This window comes from Oncorhynchus clarkii, chromosome 20, assembly GCF_045791955.1.
Source record: "Oncorhynchus clarkii lewisi isolate Uvic-CL-2024 chromosome 20, UVic_Ocla_1.0, whole genome shotgun sequence".
Lineage (NCBI taxonomy): Eukaryota > Metazoa > Chordata > Actinopteri > Salmoniformes > Salmonidae > Oncorhynchus > Oncorhynchus clarkii.
In genome coordinates, this window is record NC_092166.1 from 61895808 (window position 1) to 61914534 (window position 18727).

At 44.9% G+C, this 18727-nt stretch overlaps 1 protein-coding gene across 1 annotated transcript in view; it reads right to left on the bottom strand.

The window, feature by feature from the left end:
- Positions 1 to 18727, bottom strand: part of LOC139375621 (dynein, axonemal, heavy chain 9) — a 130179-nt gene that overhangs the window by 70930 nt on the left and 40522 nt on the right. Inside the window, exons 39-49 of the mRNA XM_071117412.1 lie at positions 18409 to 18556; positions 17986 to 18160; positions 16669 to 16842; positions 16082 to 16289; positions 15389 to 15554; positions 10165 to 10267; positions 9752 to 9991; positions 2843 to 3004; positions 1440 to 1636; positions 1058 to 1220; positions 734 to 857 (exon numbers count right to left, since the gene is read on the bottom strand). Coding sequence (XP_070973513.1) covers positions 734 to 857; positions 1058 to 1220; positions 1440 to 1636; positions 2843 to 3004; positions 9752 to 9991; positions 10165 to 10267; positions 15389 to 15554; positions 16082 to 16289; positions 16669 to 16842; positions 17986 to 18160; positions 18409 to 18556 — 1860 coding nt within the window. The remainder of the gene's footprint in view (positions 1 to 733; positions 858 to 1057; positions 1221 to 1439; positions 1637 to 2842; positions 3005 to 9751; positions 9992 to 10164; positions 10268 to 15388; positions 15555 to 16081; positions 16290 to 16668; positions 16843 to 17985; positions 18161 to 18408; positions 18557 to 18727) is intronic.

The window sequence follows — 18727 nt, forward strand, 5'->3', positions numbered from 1 at the left end:
TGCTTTATCAACAAAACAATAACAGAATGTGCTGGGGCGAACAGTGGCACTGTTTCCTCTAACACTGAAGGGGTGTAAACAGGAGGTAGTGACAGGCGAGGGTCCTAGTGACTGGATGACTCACATCACTGATTTACAGTGAAGCTCTGAGCATTACTATTACAGTACTGCAACTCAGACTCACAGGAAGACAGAGAGGAGAAAGAAATCCTGTTTCTTTAGGTTTTTACTTCCATGTCTCCTCCTCATCCATCTGAATAATGGAATAGAATTGTAGTATAGAACTCACTTGTTTGTCTACCCGGAGGTGGACATTTGCGTTTGGCATCACCTCTAACAGTGATGCAGTAGCAGTGTTTCAGCACACTCACACAAAGCCAGGCTGTTCTTCTTTGTGAAAGAGAGAACTCTCCTCTCATTCATCTACATGGGCAGCTATTGGCAAGGCCAGATACAGTATATTGGAGCTCTTTATATATGGCTCTGGCTTCCCCTGCCTTACCTAATGCCAACAGAGTGACACATAGCCTTCTTTCCCAATGTCCCAGCCAACCCCAATGCCAACCTCCCTCCCCAATGTCCCAGCCAACCCCAATGCCAACCCCCCTCCCCAATGTCCCAGTCAACCCCAATGCCAACCCCCCTCCCCAATGTCCCAGCCAACCCCAATGCCAACCCCCTTCCCCAATGTCCCAGCCAACCCCCTTCCCCAATGTCCCCGTCCCATTCGTACCCGATGCCAAAAGATCGTTGACCAGAACGAGGAACTTCTCATCTGCCACCTGGGCATCAGTCATTAGCAGCACCGTGCCAACATTCTTCACGCCAGCTTTGATGTAGAGGGACGCCAGGTCAGTCTGATGGGGGGGAAGAGAGAGAGAGAGAGGTGTGGAGGGAAGGAGGGTGGGAGTGGAGAAGGGAGAGAGGGAGCATTTAGCTGGTCAGCTGCTAGACATAAGTTCCCAGTAGAACAGAATGGGGAAAATTTGTAGTTTAAGTCATGCAATATGCAATGGTCTCGGTCAGTGCATGCAGGTGCAGGTGTGCGTGCGTGTACCTTGAGGTCAGGGATGCCGTAGCCTTTCCTGAGGGTGATTTGGAACACTTCCAGGTTGGAGATGAAGGCAGCCAATCGAGTGAGGCTCTGCTTGCCGCTGCCGCCTACGCCGACCAAAAGAGCGTTACCACGTGGAGACTCCAGGATACGGTTGATACGGCAACTACAGGAGGGGGGAGGGAGAGAGGGAGGGGAATAAAGAGATAGAGGGGAAAGAGAGAGAGGGACAAAAGCAGAGGTTTTAAGAGGCAATCGCCCTTATTTACTGATGATACGTCATTAAAAGTGTTTCTCAGTTCATTTCTTTTTTATTAGTGACATAGCAAAAGAGGGACCTATAATAAGTACATTAAAAAGCCATATAGAGGTTTCTCCTTCCTACATGTGCGCCATAGCGTCTTCAAACAGAACCAGGTTGAGGACAGCGTTGACTTCGTTATAGCTGTCCAGGACCTCCAGTAGTGTCTTGTTGAGGGAGCTCCAGGACTGGACAGCCATGTACCGGGGCTCCCCCACCCCCGAGGCGAAGTGACAGAACATGTTCATCTCCCTGGCCTGCTCCAGCGTCTCCTCCATATCCTGAGGGGAGACACATTCTGTATGCATCCCAAATGGCCCCTTATTCCCTATTTAGCGCACTACTTTTGACCAGGGCCTGGGCTCTGGTTCAAAAGCAGTGTACTATATCAGGAATAGTGCGCCATTTAGGACAGAGCCTCAGTTAGCTACAGTGGAATGGTTAAATGGAATCAGTCTGGACAGGGAGGAACTCAGCATTCAGCAAACAAAACATTTCCTGGAGTAGGCTACTCTGTGTTCACTTTTACTAGTTATGTTTAACACTTCAAATATTTATGATAGCGGGATGTTTCTAAACGCAGGCCTCTGTTTGAGGAAATGTACATTCCAACAGTGTATTCCCTAAGACTGCAGCTCATCTGAGGGGAACTGTGATAACGTTCTCCTTTCTCCTGTCTCTTTCTCATTAGAGAACACTTGAAAACGACGAGCTGACATGCCGGAACCGGAGCTTTATATTTTGGTGGTGTGTGTGTGTGTGTGTGTTCCCTCGCTGCAAAAAAAGTGTGTGTGTGATCAACTTGAGGGTGTGTGTGTGTGTCTGCGTGTATTCCCCTGTGTGTGTAGGTGTCAGTTCCCTGGCTGTAAGCATGAACAGTGTGTTTGTGATAAAGTCAGGAGGGTAGGGAGTCAGGGCACAGCGGTCAGAAAACCATTAAAATGTTTTCCAATTTGCTGGGCTGGTGGCCCAGGCCCTGACAGTCAGTCTCCTGATTACTATTCTCTCCATTCCCCTCCTCTTCCCTCTCCTCGCTGCGCTGGTCACTGATGTCCGGCCTCCAACTCTGAGCAGGCTGTCTAATGATTTTCCCCCCTCCACCTCTTGCTCTGTCTTCCTCTGCTGAACTTGGTAAAACTCTCTCCTCAACAGTGTGTGTGTGTGTGTGTGTGTGTGTGTGTGTGTGTGTGTGTGTGTGTGTGTGTGTGTGTGTGTGTGTGTGTGTTTGCATGCCTGTGTGTGTGTGAAGTGTGTGTGTGAAATGTGTGTGCCCGTTCTGATGTCTGTGGGTGTACGTCCATGTGCGTTCCTGCGTGTGTGTATGCCTGTGGGTGTATGCCTGCGTGTGTGTGCCTGCGCGTGTGTGCCTGTGGGTGTGTGCCTGCTTGTGTGTTCCTGTGCGTGTGTGTAGGGGTGTACGTCCACGTGCTCGCCTGCGTGTGCGTCTCCATTTCTTTGGGTGTAACTTGGTAAAACTCTCTCCTTACCTCATAGAACTTTTTCACAGTGTCTGCCTGCAGCTTATCAAAGGCCTGTGTGTCTCTGTCCTCCACCATCTTGTCTCTGTAGACACGGTTGGACTCATGGAGGTAGATCTTCACCAGATCCACAGGACCCCTCAGACACTCACAGGTACAGAACAGAATACCCTGGTCAGGACAGGAGGCAGATAAAGTCAAGTTATACCATAAAAAGGATCAGATTCTGAAAGATAAATGTGGGTAAGTCGATCACAGTTGGGTCTAAATGCAGGTAAAAAAGAAGTGAGAGAAAGTAAGACCAGGGGTTTATGTAAGTAAGAAAATAAATCAATGGGACTTCTTGGTTTGATTTCATGTATATACAGTGCCTTGCGAAAGTATTCGGCCCCCTTGAACTTTGCGACCTTTTACCACATTTCAGGCTTCAAACATAAAGATATAAAACTGTATTTTTTTTGTGAAGAATCAACAACAAGTGGGACACAATCATGAAGTGGAATGACATTTATTGGATATTTCAAACTTTTTTAACAAATCAAAAACTGAAAAATTGGGCGTGCAACATTATTCAGCCCCTTTACTTTCAGTACTTTCAATCCAATCGAGAATCTGTGGAAAGAACTGAAAACTGCTGTTCACAAATGCTCTCCATCCAACCTCACTGAGCTCGAGCTGTTTTGCAAGGAGGAATGGGAAAAAATGTCAGTCTCTCGATGTGCAAAACTGATTGAGACAATACCCCAAGCGACTTACAGCTGTAATCGCAGCAAAAGGTGGCGCTACAAAGTATTAACTTAAGGGGGCTGAATAATTTTGCACGCCCAATTTTTCAGTTTTTGATTTGTTAAAAAAGTTTGAAATATCCAATAAATGTCGTTCCACTTCATGATTGTGTCCCACTTGTTGTTGATTCTTCACAAAAAAATACAGTTTTATATCTTTATGTTTGAAGCCTGAAATGTGGCAAAAGGTCGCAAAGTTCAAGGGGGCCGAATACTTTCGCAAGGCACTGTACAGTATTCTGAGCAATCACTGTTTATTTAAGAGACACATATTTCATAAAAGCAAGACCATTTATCATACTTTTATCTTCACAAGCTAAACCCTGGCATCTCTAACACGCTCCCAAATGAACTGAATGGCAAACTTCAGATCAAATAATACCTTCCAACAGATGAATGTCTAACTAACCTTCCAACAGATGAATGTCTAACTAATCTAAGATGATATGCTTTGCTCCGGATGAGCTAAACACTAACATTGTCCCACAGGGGAAGACTAGAACTCATCCATGTCTCAGTGTAATCCCATCTCCTCTCCCAGCAGCTGTCCTAGCATGAGGAATAGGCCCTGTGAAGCCCCGGCACTGTTTGTCCCTTTCTGCGGCCCGTCACCGAGGGAGAAAAAACACAAACTAACAGATGCTGTGTGCTCCAGGCAGCAGAACGTATGCAAATCAACGTCGTCATCATCACCTCGCGTGTTACAGCCAACTGAATCTGATCTGATGATGACTGTCGTAACAGAGTGCGTTGGAGGTGTCTGTGTAATATCTTCCTCTCCTTTTACTCCAGTCATCCTTTGGCAGCCCCCCCACCTCACCCCTCTTCCCCCTCTATCATTGTCCACAGAAGAGAGGGATGGGTATGAGTCAGAGCCTTCAGACTGTTCTCTCTGATACTGATGCACCAAGTCTAGGACCAGCCTCTACCCCCAAGCCATAAGACTGCTAAACAGTCAGTTAAATAGTTAACCAATAGCTAGCTACCTGGACTATCTGCATTAACCCTTCTTGCACTCTTTTGATTCATCAAATGCGCTGATGTTACTGTTTATTATCTATCCTGTTGCCTAGTCACTTTTTTCCTACCTACATATGTACAAGTCAACCTCAATTACCTTGTACCCCTACACATCGACTTGGTACTGGTACCCCGTGTATATAGCCAAGTTATCGTTACTCATTGTGTATTTATTCCTTGTGTTATACTTTTTCTATTATATATATATTATTATATATATATATATATATATATATATATATATTATTTTCTCTCTGCATTATTGGGAAGGGCCCGTAAGTAAGCATTTCACTGCTAGTCTACAACTGTTGTTTACAAAGCCAGTCGCTCTGGGTTCCAAACAACACCTCTCCTCCTCCCTGGTTAACTACTACAGCTATCCCCAGCTCAGCGGACTGGGCTTTCTATGTTAGACAGACAGTACAATTAGGGTTGCACATTGGGGAATATTCAGAGGTGAAACTTTCCGTGGGAATTAACGGGAATATATGTACATTTATATTCATACCATTTAAATGCAGATGTTCTTTGAATTGGATATATTTACCATATCATATGGAGACAGAAACATAAACCTTTTACCTTTTCATAAGTAGACATAATTGCAAATGACTAAATCCTGACAATAGAAATGTTAAAAAACTATTTAAATGAGTTGACTCTTCACATGGAATGATTTCACTGAACAACAAAAGAAAGGGAATATTGAATGATCCCCAATGATCCATCGCATCTCCCTAAAACGTTTTCAACATATTATGTGTAAAATGATAGTCTAGAAACTAAAGCTTTGGTTGTCTTCCTCTCAGGTTTCCATGTCTTCTCCCTGGACCTCCTCAATGTCCACCTCTTGAACATCAGACTCTGAGGCCTCATCTTCACTGTCACTTTCCAACCTTGTTGAGGATGTTGAGGTTGTCAGGCTCAAAAAGGCTCAAATTTGCCCGGATGGCCACCAATTTTTCAACCTTTGTATTGGTCAGCCTGTTGCATGCTTTGGTGTGTCTGTTCCCAAACAAGGACCAGTTGCGCACTGAGGTGGCTCATGTTGGTGGGATTTAGAGGATGATGGAGGCGACAGGGGAAAGAGCCTCAGATCCACAAAGTCCCTTCCAACAGGAAGACTTCAATAGGGACTTCTCATCATATCTCCAACAGTACCGTCTGTGGTCCAAGGCCATTGATGACTGCCTTCAGCTCATCTGCAATGTAGAGACCGGTGTGGCTGTTGTCCCTTGTGTCTGTGCTCTTGTAGAATACTGGTTGAGGGGTGGAGATTATGTAGTTAATTATTCCTTGCCCACGAATATTCGCCCACCCATCAGAGATGATTGCAATACAGTCTGCATTCTCTATGATTTGCTTGACCTTCACTTGAACTCTGTTGAACTCTGCATCCAGCAAATGAGTAGATAAAGCATGTCTGGTTGGAGGGGTGTATGCTGGGAGAAGAACATTCAGAAATCTCTTCCAATATGCATTGCCTGTGAACATCAGAGGTGAACCAGTTGCATACACAGCTCAAGCAAGACATTCATCAGCATTTATCTGACTACGTTCCTCCATTGAGTCAAACGTATGATTCCAGGAGGACCATGAGCTGTTGCTATCGGTAAGGTGTCTGATTCCAGGAGGACCATGAGCTGATGCCATCGATAAGGTTTCTGATTCAACATTTTCACCTCGAATAGAAGTAGAGGGTCTTTTGTCAGAGGTTGCTTGTCGTGAGCTTCAGGGAACTTTTTGCACTTGGCCAGATGATTCTGCATCTTTGTTGCATTCTTCACATATGATTTGGCATAGTATTCGCAAATGTACACAGCTTTTCCTTCTACATTAGCTGCAGTGAAATGTCTCCACACATCAAATTTTTTTTGTGGCGTTTTCCTGTAAAGGTTAGAAAAGTTAGATTAAACAACTCTTTTGTAAGATAAACGTTTTAAAATGAAACGTACGGAAACAGGTGAATTAACACTCCTCAGTTAGGAGGCTCAAGCAAGCTAAAAACCCACATGGCAGCAAAAACTAACTAGCAGAAATTGTTAACAAGTTAGAAATGATTTAAACACACTTTGCTGTAGGTTACCATTTACTAGTTAACAAAAAATAATGTCTGCCATATAAAATCTATTCACCCCGCCCAGTATTGTAATCAAAACTTACCAGAACGCATGTAGTCCTTGGCTCAGACATTGTAGTAGTGTTGGCTCAATAGTATCTCAGTAGTGTGCAAGATCTTGAGAATCAGCTCTTGAGAATGATGTGATGGAAGAGTGCACTGCACATGATGGAAGAATGCACTGTGTATTCAGAGGGTTGCAATTCCATTGAATTAGGGATAGTTTAACCAAAATATGCCACAAGACCTAGACTTGCCTTATGTGTATCCCACAAAAACGGTTCACTGTTATAAGCTAACTTTTTTTGATGAATTTAAGCCAAATTCCCCAAATTGCCAGGCTTAACCTCCCATGGAAAAATTCTGGAAATATCCTGGAAAGTGTCTGACCCTTTGCAACCCTAAGTACAATACAGTAGATGGAGTTCTCTCTCTCCAACCATGCTGACATAACTTTCTCTCATCTCTCCTGCTCTCTTCCCTCCTTTTCTCCTTCCCTCCTCCCCCTCTCCTACCCATCGCTCTTCTTCTCCCTTGTTCTCACTTTCCCTCATTCCCACTCTCCTTCTGTTCTACCAGAGCTCATTTAGGGTGATGTTCGCCAGACAGATCCCTGTTATGCCCGCTGGCCGTGTACGGCAGAAAAACAAACGATAGACAGCGTTCCTAACGGTCTGGTGCTGTGGAATGCAGTTCTCTCACAACACATCCCTATAGGAACATAGAGTGTTTTTCTTGTCCTATTAGCAGGGATTTGGCTACTGGCATCTAGTTAACTATCAAACATCAACATGTCCCCATAGGATGATGGTGTGTTTCTGTCATCATATTAAGCTGGATCTGGCTTTGAGTTGTTGTCAGTGAAGTAACTATGAAAACTTGACAAACACTACAAAAGTGTTTAGTGATAGCCTTGTGGTTGTATTTCAATCAATAAGGGACGGAGGAAAAACCAAAGAGTGACAGAAAGAGGAGAGAGGAATACCGGAGAAAAGAACTGATCACTTCTTGTGACATCAATACAACCTTGTGACAACCACCTTGAGGAGTGTAACTATTGGAAAATATGAGGATTTCTGGTGAAGAGAAGAAAGGCTTAGACACTACCTTGAATGTTGTCTGAACAGTTCTCTTGGAAATGCTGTAACAAAGTGTTTTCCCCCGTTAGGTTCCTCAGCTTGGTTTCCCTCATTAGAGCTGATGATAATGAGGCAGTAGTCGCCTTGGGCTGATTGTACCAGTGTTCCAGTGTTTACAAAGAAACTAAACTAACTGCTGCTTCATTAAAAGTCACCAAACTAATGTTCCTTAGGTAAAGCTCTTCAGAAATAATCCAAATTTCGCTAACTTTAATGAACACAAGAGGACAGCAAAATTGCAGTAGAAGGAATACTATGACGTAATGGTAAGCAACAACACAATAGGACCTGCGTGGCTATTGCGCTAAAATACTTACTAGTCCTCACTTCGTCTGACTAGCTATTTCATAGAACAAGTTTGGGGCACAGACAATGTCTGAAGACACTAAGATGATTTGTAAACTTTTCAGGAGCTTTATTTGTAAATTAAAGAACTTTCCATCTTAAAAACACTGAGGACAAGCAGACAAGGTGGAATGTGGACTAGAGTGTGTGAGCAGGCTGTGTCTCTTCAACCCTGTGTAGCTAGCTATCCTCAGGCCCTGGAGCTAGTTAGCAGCTGAACAGTGAAGACATATGGAGAGTAAAGTTCAAAAGAGAACTATGGGCTGTGTCTGAGCCCCATCTCACTTTCTCCTTATTACCCCAGCTGAAAAAACAACAAGGATTCATCCTGCGCTCTCTCTCTCTTTCTCCCACCTTTCTCCCACACTCTCTACCCACTTGACACCAGTGACACTACACAGACCCTTTAGAACGCAGGCTTCACCAAAACGCACTGCACTGAGACTCTTCAAAGTTCAAAAGCTAAGTTTAATGAGCTCTACCCCCATCAGGCCACTGCTATTGAAATCAATGCTGTACTGTCGACAACGTTGATTTAAGGTGTAAAAGGTAACATAAAGGGGTCAGCAGGGCTGGAGTCCATGGTCTGTAATTATAGATAATAAACTCTCTAGTGTTGAATCTATGGTCCCTCATCGTTAAAAGGTGAGGTTAGAATAATTATAATAGCTCAACCTCAACTCATTATAATTGCTAAACCTGAACTCTTAGATTTAAGGCTAATAATGATGAATAACTGAGAACCTGTTCTTTTGAAGTATGACTTACTGTACATTCCGACGTTCTGTATGCACATTTTATAAGAGGATAAGGGTGTGACTCGAAACAGTTCCAAGGCTTGGAGGTCTCAGGGAAGGAATTATGAAAACTAAAGTACTATGCTTGAATGGCTTAGAGTATTAATTATGTATTGGTGCTTGTATTAAATGAGAGTCTTCGCCCCCCCCTGGAATCGCTGAGGATCGTGACAGAAAAATATTGCGCATAAGCTTCTCTCTCATGACAGCTTTAGAGGTTACAGTATAATATAATATTCATTTAAATACATTAAATCGTTACAAACACCCCTGAGAGCAAATCCATTCTTCTCTCTTTTTCTGCAAATTTCAGCCTTATTTCTCTACACTAGGCACACCTTACTAAATCAATAATCATTTAGATGAGAAATTAGTTACAGTACTTTACCTTTTACCGCCTGGGGTGCAATAAAACTCTACCAATCCAAACTTTGATACAGTATATTAAAAAAGTTAAAGAGATGGGTTTTGAGTGCACATGCCACATCATTTAACTAGTGCTGTTTTAATGGAACAATTCATGAATGAAGGAGAAAATGCCCTAGGTCTTAGTTTTGAGTGTACAGTACCAGCTTCAGTAACTGAACATTTGCATCAATGTAAAAAATGTCACCAGGGATAGTAAATTGTAAATATGTGTGTGTGTGTGTGTGTGTGTGTGTGTGTGTGTGTGTGTGCACCCGTCAATCCATTCATTAATTTGCATCCATCACCTGGAATATGTTGGAGAGGTCTCGGAGGTTAAAGATGTAGTGGAACTTGACAGCGGTGGGCAGGAAGGTGGAGGTGAGTCTCTGATGGAGGGCCAGAGCTAGCTGGACCAGGGTAGGACAGCTCTTCTGCAGGGCAGCACTGAAGCCCTCTCCCCTGAGGTGCTGAGAGAGGATGGAACTGTAGATGGTGCTAAGAGCCTCCGCTCCAGGGAAGGACAAGGCAAACACTGAGAAGTGACGCTACAAAGAGAAATGGAGAAAATTAAAAAATGATGTGTATATGTATAGGGGTTCATAATTATGCTAATGAAACGTTGCAATTGAGACAACGGAACATCATCAGATATGCATGCATGTGTGTGAGTGCATGCGTGTTTGTCTGTGCTTGTTTGTAAGCGTGTCTGTGTGTGTACCTGTAGACGTGGGTTAATGGTGAAGCTGCCTGCCGTAGGGTTCATGCAGGACACGTATTGCACACTGTGGACCTCTTTCAGCAGCAGCTTACTCCTGTCATACCTTGACACACACACACACACACACACACACACACACACACACACACACACACACACACACACACAGTCTTGTTTAACTAACCTTGTGGGGGGACACAATTTATAACCATTCAAAATCCCTAACTTAACCCGAAAACCTAACCCCAAACCCTAAACCTAACTCCTAACCCCAAACCTAAATCTAACCATAACACTAATTCTACCTTAACCCTAAACCCCCAAGAAATACACTGAACAAAAATATAAACGCAACATGCAACAATTTCAATGAGTTATAGTTCATATAAGAAAATCAGTCAATGAAATGAATCCCTAATCTAGATTTCACATGACTGGGCAGGAGAGCCTCAAGCAGGGTTTTATCCACCCCTCTACGTCACCAGCCTCCTCAAGCTTATTTTTTGTTAAAAAGAAAGATGGGGGACGGCGCCCCTGCATTGATTATCTCTGGATAAAGGCACCGTAAAGCTCAGCTACTCTTTACCCCTTATCCCAACCATCATCGAACAAATGCACAGGGCGCAGTACTTCACGAAACTGGACTTGAGGAGCGCCTACAATCTCGTGCGCATTCGTGCAGGTGACGGCCTTTTCCATGACCACGGGCCATTACAAGTATCTCATAATGCCTTTTGGTCTGTCTAATACTCCTTCAGTTTTCCATGACTTTATTAACAAAGTGTTTTGGGGCGTAGTGGTTTATATAGACGACAATTTGGTCTATTCTGCTGACCGCGCCCAGCATGTCTCGTTAGTCAGGTCTGTGCTGGGAAGCGGTCGTTGTCCTTTTTGTGCTACCTCATGTCCACGGAGGGAGTGGAAATGGAGGAGCAACGCGTCAGGTCATGGCCCATCCCCAACTCTGTGAAAGCAGTCCAGCGATTCCTGGGGTTCGCCAACTATTTCCAGAGGTTCATCCGGGGCTTCCGGGTCTTCAGCACGGTGGTCGCGCCTCTTACCTCCCTGCTGAGAGTAGGTTCCCAGCGGCTTCGTTGGATGGCAGAGGCGGAGACACTGAAGGCACGCTTCACCATTGCTCCCGTGCTGGCACATCCCAACCCATCACTCCCCTTCCACGATGAGTTGGAAGCCTCCGAAGTAGGAGTCGGGAAGACTCAAGAAGGTCAAGAATACTCTGAAGGCATGGAGACACTGGCTGGAGTGGTCCAAACACCCTTTCCTGGTGTGGACGGACCACCGCAACCTGGAGTACATCAGGGCAGCGAAGAGGCTAAACCCGAGACAGGCCAGATGGGCTCTACTCTTCGCCAGGATCCAATTCATGCTTTCCTATAGGCCAGGCTCGAAGAACGTTAAGGTGGACGCCCTGTCTCGCATCTCTGATGAAGAGGAGAAGCAGGGAGAGGAGATCCCCATCATCCCTCTGTTCCGTATCATCGTGCCAGTGGTGTGGGACGTGGATGCCGACATACGGCAGGCCCTGCGCACGGAACCCGCACCTGCACAGTGCCCAGAGAACCGCGCCTACATGCCCACAGGTGTACAGGACTGCCTCCTTAACTGGCACACATGGCGCCTGTATCGGGTCATCCTGGGAGAAGCCGTACCATCGCCTGCCTGTCTGAGAAGTACTGGTGGCCCACCTTGGCTAGGACGTCTCTTCCTGCTCCATCTGGGCTCAGTCAAAGACACTCAGACACCTCCCTTATGGAAAGCTCCTTCCCCTGCCGGTTCCCTGGTCTCACCTCTCGGTGGACTTTGTCATCGACCTTCCCCCCTCCCAGGGGAACACCACCGATCTTGTCGTTGTGGACTGGTTTTCCAAAGCCTGTCGCCTCATTCCTCTGCGTGGGCTCCCGTCGGCCATGCAAACCGTGGAGGCTCTTTTTACGCCCGTCTTCCAGCACTACAGGATCCCAGAGGACATTGTGTCAGATCATTGTCCTTAGTTCACCTCACGCGTATGGAAAGCGTTCATGGAATGCCTTGGTGTCACGGTCAGTCTCACCTCCAGGTACCATCCTCAAGCTAATGGGCAGGTGGAGAGGGTCAATCAAGAAGTGGGCAGGTTCCTAAGGTGTTACTGTCAGGACCGGCCGGGGGAGTGAACGGACTTTCTACCTTGGGCTGAGTACGCGCAGAATTCCCTCCGCAACTCCTCCACTAACCTCACTCCTTATTGGGGTATCAGCCGGCCTTGGCACCTTGGCATTCGAGCCAGACCGAGGCCCCTGCGGTGGACGAGTGGTTTGGGTGCGCTGAGGAGACCTGGAACGCTGTGTACACTCGTCACCAGCGGGCCGTGCGTTGGCACAAGGAACTGGCGGGCCGTGCGTCGGCACAAGGAACAGGCCGACCGCCACCGCAGTGATTTTCACTGTTGGCGCACTGCCCGACCCACACCGCGCCCCTGTGGTCTTCCGCGAGGCCGGTGTTGTCCCCCTGCTGGTGCACCGTGCCCCTGTGGTCGTCCCTGAGGCCGGTTACGTCCCGCTGCTGGTGCACTTGTTATTTCGGGTCTCGTCCTGTGTAGTGTTATTACGGGTCTCGCCCCGTGTAATCTTTAGAGGTTTAAACCTCACTCTTTTGTTTGGGTTACATCCGGGTGTATTTTATATACTTGTTTGTTTTGGGCTTCGTCCCTGTGTCATGTTCATGTATTTTGGGTGGAGTCATAAAACCCCCTATTACGCATTCCAGGCCCCTGTCTATGATCCTTAAGAAACGTGATACTGTTTAATCAGCTTCTTGATATTCCACACCTGTCAGGTGGATGGATTATCTTGGCAAATGAGAAATGCTCACTAACATTGATGTAAACAAATTTGTGCACAATACGTTTTTTTGTGTGTATGAAACATTTCTACGATCTTTTATTTCAGCTCAAGAAACACTTTACATGTTGCGTCTATATTTTTGTTCAATATAACATTTGACCGTATGGGGACTAACAAAATGTCAATGTTTTGTTCGTTTACTATTCTTGTGGGGACTTCTGGTCCCCATAAGTATAGTTAAACACGTCCACAGGCACACAAAAGCACAGGCACATACACATTGCAATGAAATACAGAAACACACTCTTCATGTGCTCCTGTCAATATGCACGCCTCAATTCTGCCTTAAGCCAGCATAGTTTAGTAACACCCTTTTGCCTCTCAATTTCATACCTGAGATACTCTCCATAACTCTACTGGCTGACTGTGTGTAACACACACACACACATACACACACACAAACACACACACACACACACACCCTGTGGCTGTGTCTACAATACGCTTACTATGCCTGATGCCCCAACTACACAATCCCTTTAAGGAAAATCACATGCCCAAGCTCTCACATTGGACATCATTTAAGTTGTAGCATATTTTAGTAACAGCAACTGCAGTGAGTGTCCCTTTGAATAGTAAACTGAAGACATGCTCTGCTGTAGTAAGCTGAATAACAGATCAATTATTGGACTAACTCACTGCAGTAGGTTTGCTATAGCAGGGTTAGCCAGCCAGTACCCTCTTTAAAAGAGCTGTGGTACAGTAACTCTGAACAAATGTGCCTTTACTGTAATTGTCCAACATTTATGGGGTTCTTAAATTATGAAGTGGAACATCGTTCTTTTCCATAAAATATCACTGTCAAGTTCCATCTGTGATAACAATAAATAGGACAAAAAGTATACATATCTACTGCAGTGGTCACCAACCGGTTGATCAACTGGTTGATCTCCAAAGCATTCCTAGTCGATCACCAAACATTTCTGTAAAAGAAACTAAGATGAAGCCTTGCGTTCCTATTTTTGCTATTTGTTTCATGCAGTTGGCAGTAGGTGCACTTGTTTCAGAAGCCCTAGCGCCGGGAAGGCAAAGTTTCCCATTTTAAACCATTTCATGTGTCTGAAGGTAGAACCCAGAGAGCAAATCAAGTGCACCTATAGGCCTACTGCTGGCAAATCGGATAGCTTAGATCACAGCGTCTGCAGTCTCCTTGAGCCATAGACTGTAAAAAGAAGCCTTGAGCACACAGCAAAGCTGAAACTGAGATTTCAAAACTTTTAAAAGCATGACTAGTGAGAGATTCAACGAATACAGCAAAGTGCTGCTGTTTTTATGAGTAAATCCATGTTTAAGTTATTCAGCAATGCCATAAAATGCACATTCTCCCTACTTCCACTCGCGCTACAACCAGCACTGCAGCTGTAATGAATGGCTACAGCAAAGTGTTTCCGTAAGCCTGCGTTGTTATTATTAGCGGCTTGACTCTTTTTTTATATCAAGTAATATTTCACTTTATCTGGACATCGAATTAACAACATTAATTGGTGCATGAGGCAGAAACAATGCACTGCGACTTGAGTTTCGCCATCAGCTTGAAGACTGTCCACTCTTCTCAGTGGAGGGAGGGAGAGAGGGATGGTGAGTCGTGTGAAAGGCAGCCTCACCACTGCACTCTCCATCCCCTCAGACTGACCATCAGATGCAGACCATCAGTTCAGCAAAAATGTTAAAAAAGCGAATTATTATGCTCACTCAGCTGTGCCTCACAATCCAGGTGTTTGGTGTAACAGGGTTATATTGGTGATTCACATTGCCACTTTATTGTTAAGCCAATGGGCTTTTGTTTTTAGTTTTGTCTTGTCTTCACCTACTCAACATGGCATCTTATTGGCTGGTTTGCGTGGCTTGCTTACGAAGGTGGATGTTTAAAATCGTCCCAGTGAACAAGCACCAAACCAGCGGTAATTTGTTGGTTGAAAAGTGATTTTTATACTCCCAAGTAATGATTTTAAAGTACAATTTATATCAATTTGTTTGTAAATATTATTAGAACATCACACATAAGATGCAGCGTTTTCTGTGCATATTTGTTGTGCATTTTGTTGTAAAGAATTCCCGCCAATACTAGCTAGCAACTTACTGTGTCTAGTGGGGGGGTTTCATATATTTTGTACAGTGCGTGAGTGCATTGTTGGATGGTGAGCCGTGCATTGCATTATGTGCAAATTTGTGCTGTATCTATCAGAATAAATCTCCATGATTGGTGCTACAAGTTGGAGTCTGTGTCGATGGTTGTACACAACGCAAGAATAGACGCAAGAGCACTGTTACATTGGCGTATGAGTGTGTGTGACTGCAGGGTCTGTGTGTGCACGTCCTCTCACCAATGGTTGTAGTCCAGGTGTTGGCGTATGAGTGTGTGTGGCTGCACGGTGCCATAGGCGTCCACCTCTGGCATGTTCATATCGTCTATGAAGTAGACCAGCCTCCTGCTGCCTGGAGGACCATAGTTACGGCCTGCCTTCTTCTCCAGGGGCTTCTCCAACACCGCTGCAGGAGAGAGGGAAGAGGGAGAGGATGAGAGTGGAAAGAGAGAGGGATGGGAATGTAAAAAGAGATGAATGGAGGATGAATGCAGAAAGAGATGGATGGAGGATGAGTGTAGAAAGAGATGGATGGAGGATGAGTGCAGAAAGAGATGGATGGAGGATGAGTGTAGAAAGATGAATGGAGGATGAGTGTAGAAAGATGAATGGAGGATGAGTGTAGAAAGATGAATGGCGGATGAGTGTAGAAAGATGAATGGCGGATGAGTGTAGAAAGATGGATGGAGGATGAGTGTAGAAAGATGGATGGAGGATGAGTGTAGAAAGATGGATAGAGGATGAGTGTAGAAAGATGGATGGAGGATGAGTGTAGAAAGATGGATGGAGGATGAGTGTAGAAAGATGAATGGAGGAAGAGTATAGAAAGAGATAGATGGAGGATGAGTGCAGAAAGAGGGAATGGAGAGAACCAGCTAGGCTACAGTATATTCATTTGCAGTTGTACACTAGTAGTAGCAGACCATTCCCTACCCTGTAGCATGGCAGAGGTGGTGTAATAATTGAAGGGGACGTTTTTGATCATGTATTTCTCCTGGTCCAGTGATCCCAGTTTGTCTCCGACCAGAACAGACTTCCCAGTACCGGCATTCCCGACCAGCATGACGGGCCGGCGGCGTTCCAAGAGGCGGTCCATGAAGTAACGGACGCGGATAGTCTCTGTGGTGTGGACCAGACATGCCTTGGGAGAGGGGAGATAGGGGACAGAGTTCAGATAGACTGTAGATAATCTACAGGTTGGTGTTTCCCCACAGATTTAGGATCAGATTACTCAACTCCAATTACAACCTAAACCATTACTTATTGTGGTCCTTCAAGCCGGATGTTGTGCAATATTTACGCCACTGATGTTCACTTATTGTAAATTGCTCTGGAAAAGAGCATCTGGTAAAAGAGCATCTGATAAATTGTAAAGAATATTTCATGAGAAGATATTTTACTGTAGACCGTCGATGACTACATAGAAGAGCTTTGAAGCAGCTAATGCATGGTATAATGTCACTATAGAAGTGACATGAAGTGACACCAATAACACAAGATAACACAAAATAACACCGTACCTGTAGAGGAATATCAGCATCCATCTCGAACCTGGGCACCATCTTGGACCAGGGTTCAAACTTCTTGGTGTCGGGGTCAATGTAGTAGTCAAACACGGTCCCCTGGGAGGGGAACTTGATGGTCTTAAACTCTGTCACCCACCACTTACTGAACTCCACACGGTAGTCCACCAACTACACACACACACACACACACACACACACACAGGGAGAGACAAACATTGGGTCAATCTCAATAGTCTTGAGATACTTCTGGGAGAGGAAACCATGGTTTATTGCGTTGCGATCACACTTTCGGTCTGCATTAATAAAAAACAATCAAATGAAACAAAGACACTCCTATCCAACTACCCACTGGTGGAAACTGGCTAACATTGTTTCCATGTCATTTCAACAAGAAAAGTCAATGTGATGACGATGATTCAACGTGGAAAAGCGATTGGATTTTCAAAAAAGTAATCAATGTAAGGGAAATTTGAACCTAAATCCAATGACTTGGGGGACATTTTTTGTTGATTTCATGTTGAATTCACGTTAGTTAACAACTCAACCTTAATGTTGAGTTGATGTTAAAATGACGTCTGTGGCCAGTGGGTACCCATCAGTAAAAAATAAAAATCCCTGAGCTGCTATTTCCTCTCTCTCCTCTCTCCTCTCCCTCTCTCCAGGCTGTCTACTGTGTTCAGGCCCTGCTCTACAGTCAATAAACCCACTTAGCATATAAATGCAGTGTAGATAAGGAAATAAAGTGGAGCACATTGGTATGCTAGGAGAGACTGTTTTATCCCATAACGTAGATGGACATGGTTACTGTACGGAGCTGTCTGGGTTGCTTAGCAACCGCTCGTCACTTTGTTCGCCTCTGGTTCAAAATTCAGCCGGCTATAGTGTTTAGGACTGTGAGTGGAATACACTTAGTTTTGAAGATGAAGCTGCAATACAGTACGGAGTCCTCGCATTGAAAGCCACCATACTTTACTGGAATATATGTGAAGCAATTCTCATCATCTGAAGCTTTGAGGGGAGTTGGAGAGCGAATTAGATGACGATTTACTAAAGCGTTTGCACCCGTGATAAAAGTATACCACTTTTTCTGAAGCAATCTTATTTTATTCTTTGACTCATCCACTACGTAGGAATGTGTCTCACAAAAATACTTCATAATAATATATGCCATTTAGGAGACACTTTTATCCAAAGCAACTTACATTTTAAGTACGGGTGGTCCTAGGAATCTAACCCACTATCCTGGTGTTGCAAGCCCCACTGAGCTACAGAGGACCAACCACAATCATAGGAATCATTCAACCATCCTACCTGGTCCTGGAACATGGCACCTCCGAAGGCCCAGACAGCACCGAAGACAAAGTAGAGTTCGTAGAGTTCCTTAGGGCAGTCTGGAGGGGTGTGTTCTGGGGTTAACAGACACTCCAACAGATGGCACAGCATCTGGACCATACTCTGCTCCGGGACTGGGATGATCTTCTTAAACCTGACCACACACATTACAGACATAGGGGTAAGACCATCAGTGAAATAAATATACAGTATATATATTTGTTTTATGTCTTACACTATTTAGGCCTATTGTTCTCTGTCACTCGCCCTCTCTGTCTTCTCTCTCTCTAACCTTTCTTACTCCCTCTCACCCTCTTCCATGTCTACAGTCTCTCTCCCCTCAGTCCAGAGGAACCATCTAGATCACTATGAACCATTCCATACTGACAGCTGATGTGTTACCTGGACCTGAGGGTGTCTAGACATGAGGGGAGGTACTTGTCAAACAGGATTGTCAGGTTGGCCTTCTCCGATTGGACCTCCCTCCTGTCAATCCAGCTGGATACAGGTGGGTTCCAGCCCAGATCTGCTGGGTTGATATACAGAATGCCTGGAGGGACAAGCAGAGCTTGTTACTCTGTAGTCACATGTAAACAGGTAACTAACTACACAGTACGTACAAATACATGTCAAATGTGATCTAACTGTGAAATATGTGGTCTAGGATAACAACAAAAGAAGAGGAGAGCAGGGGGACAGGGATAGGATAAGGAGACGAGGA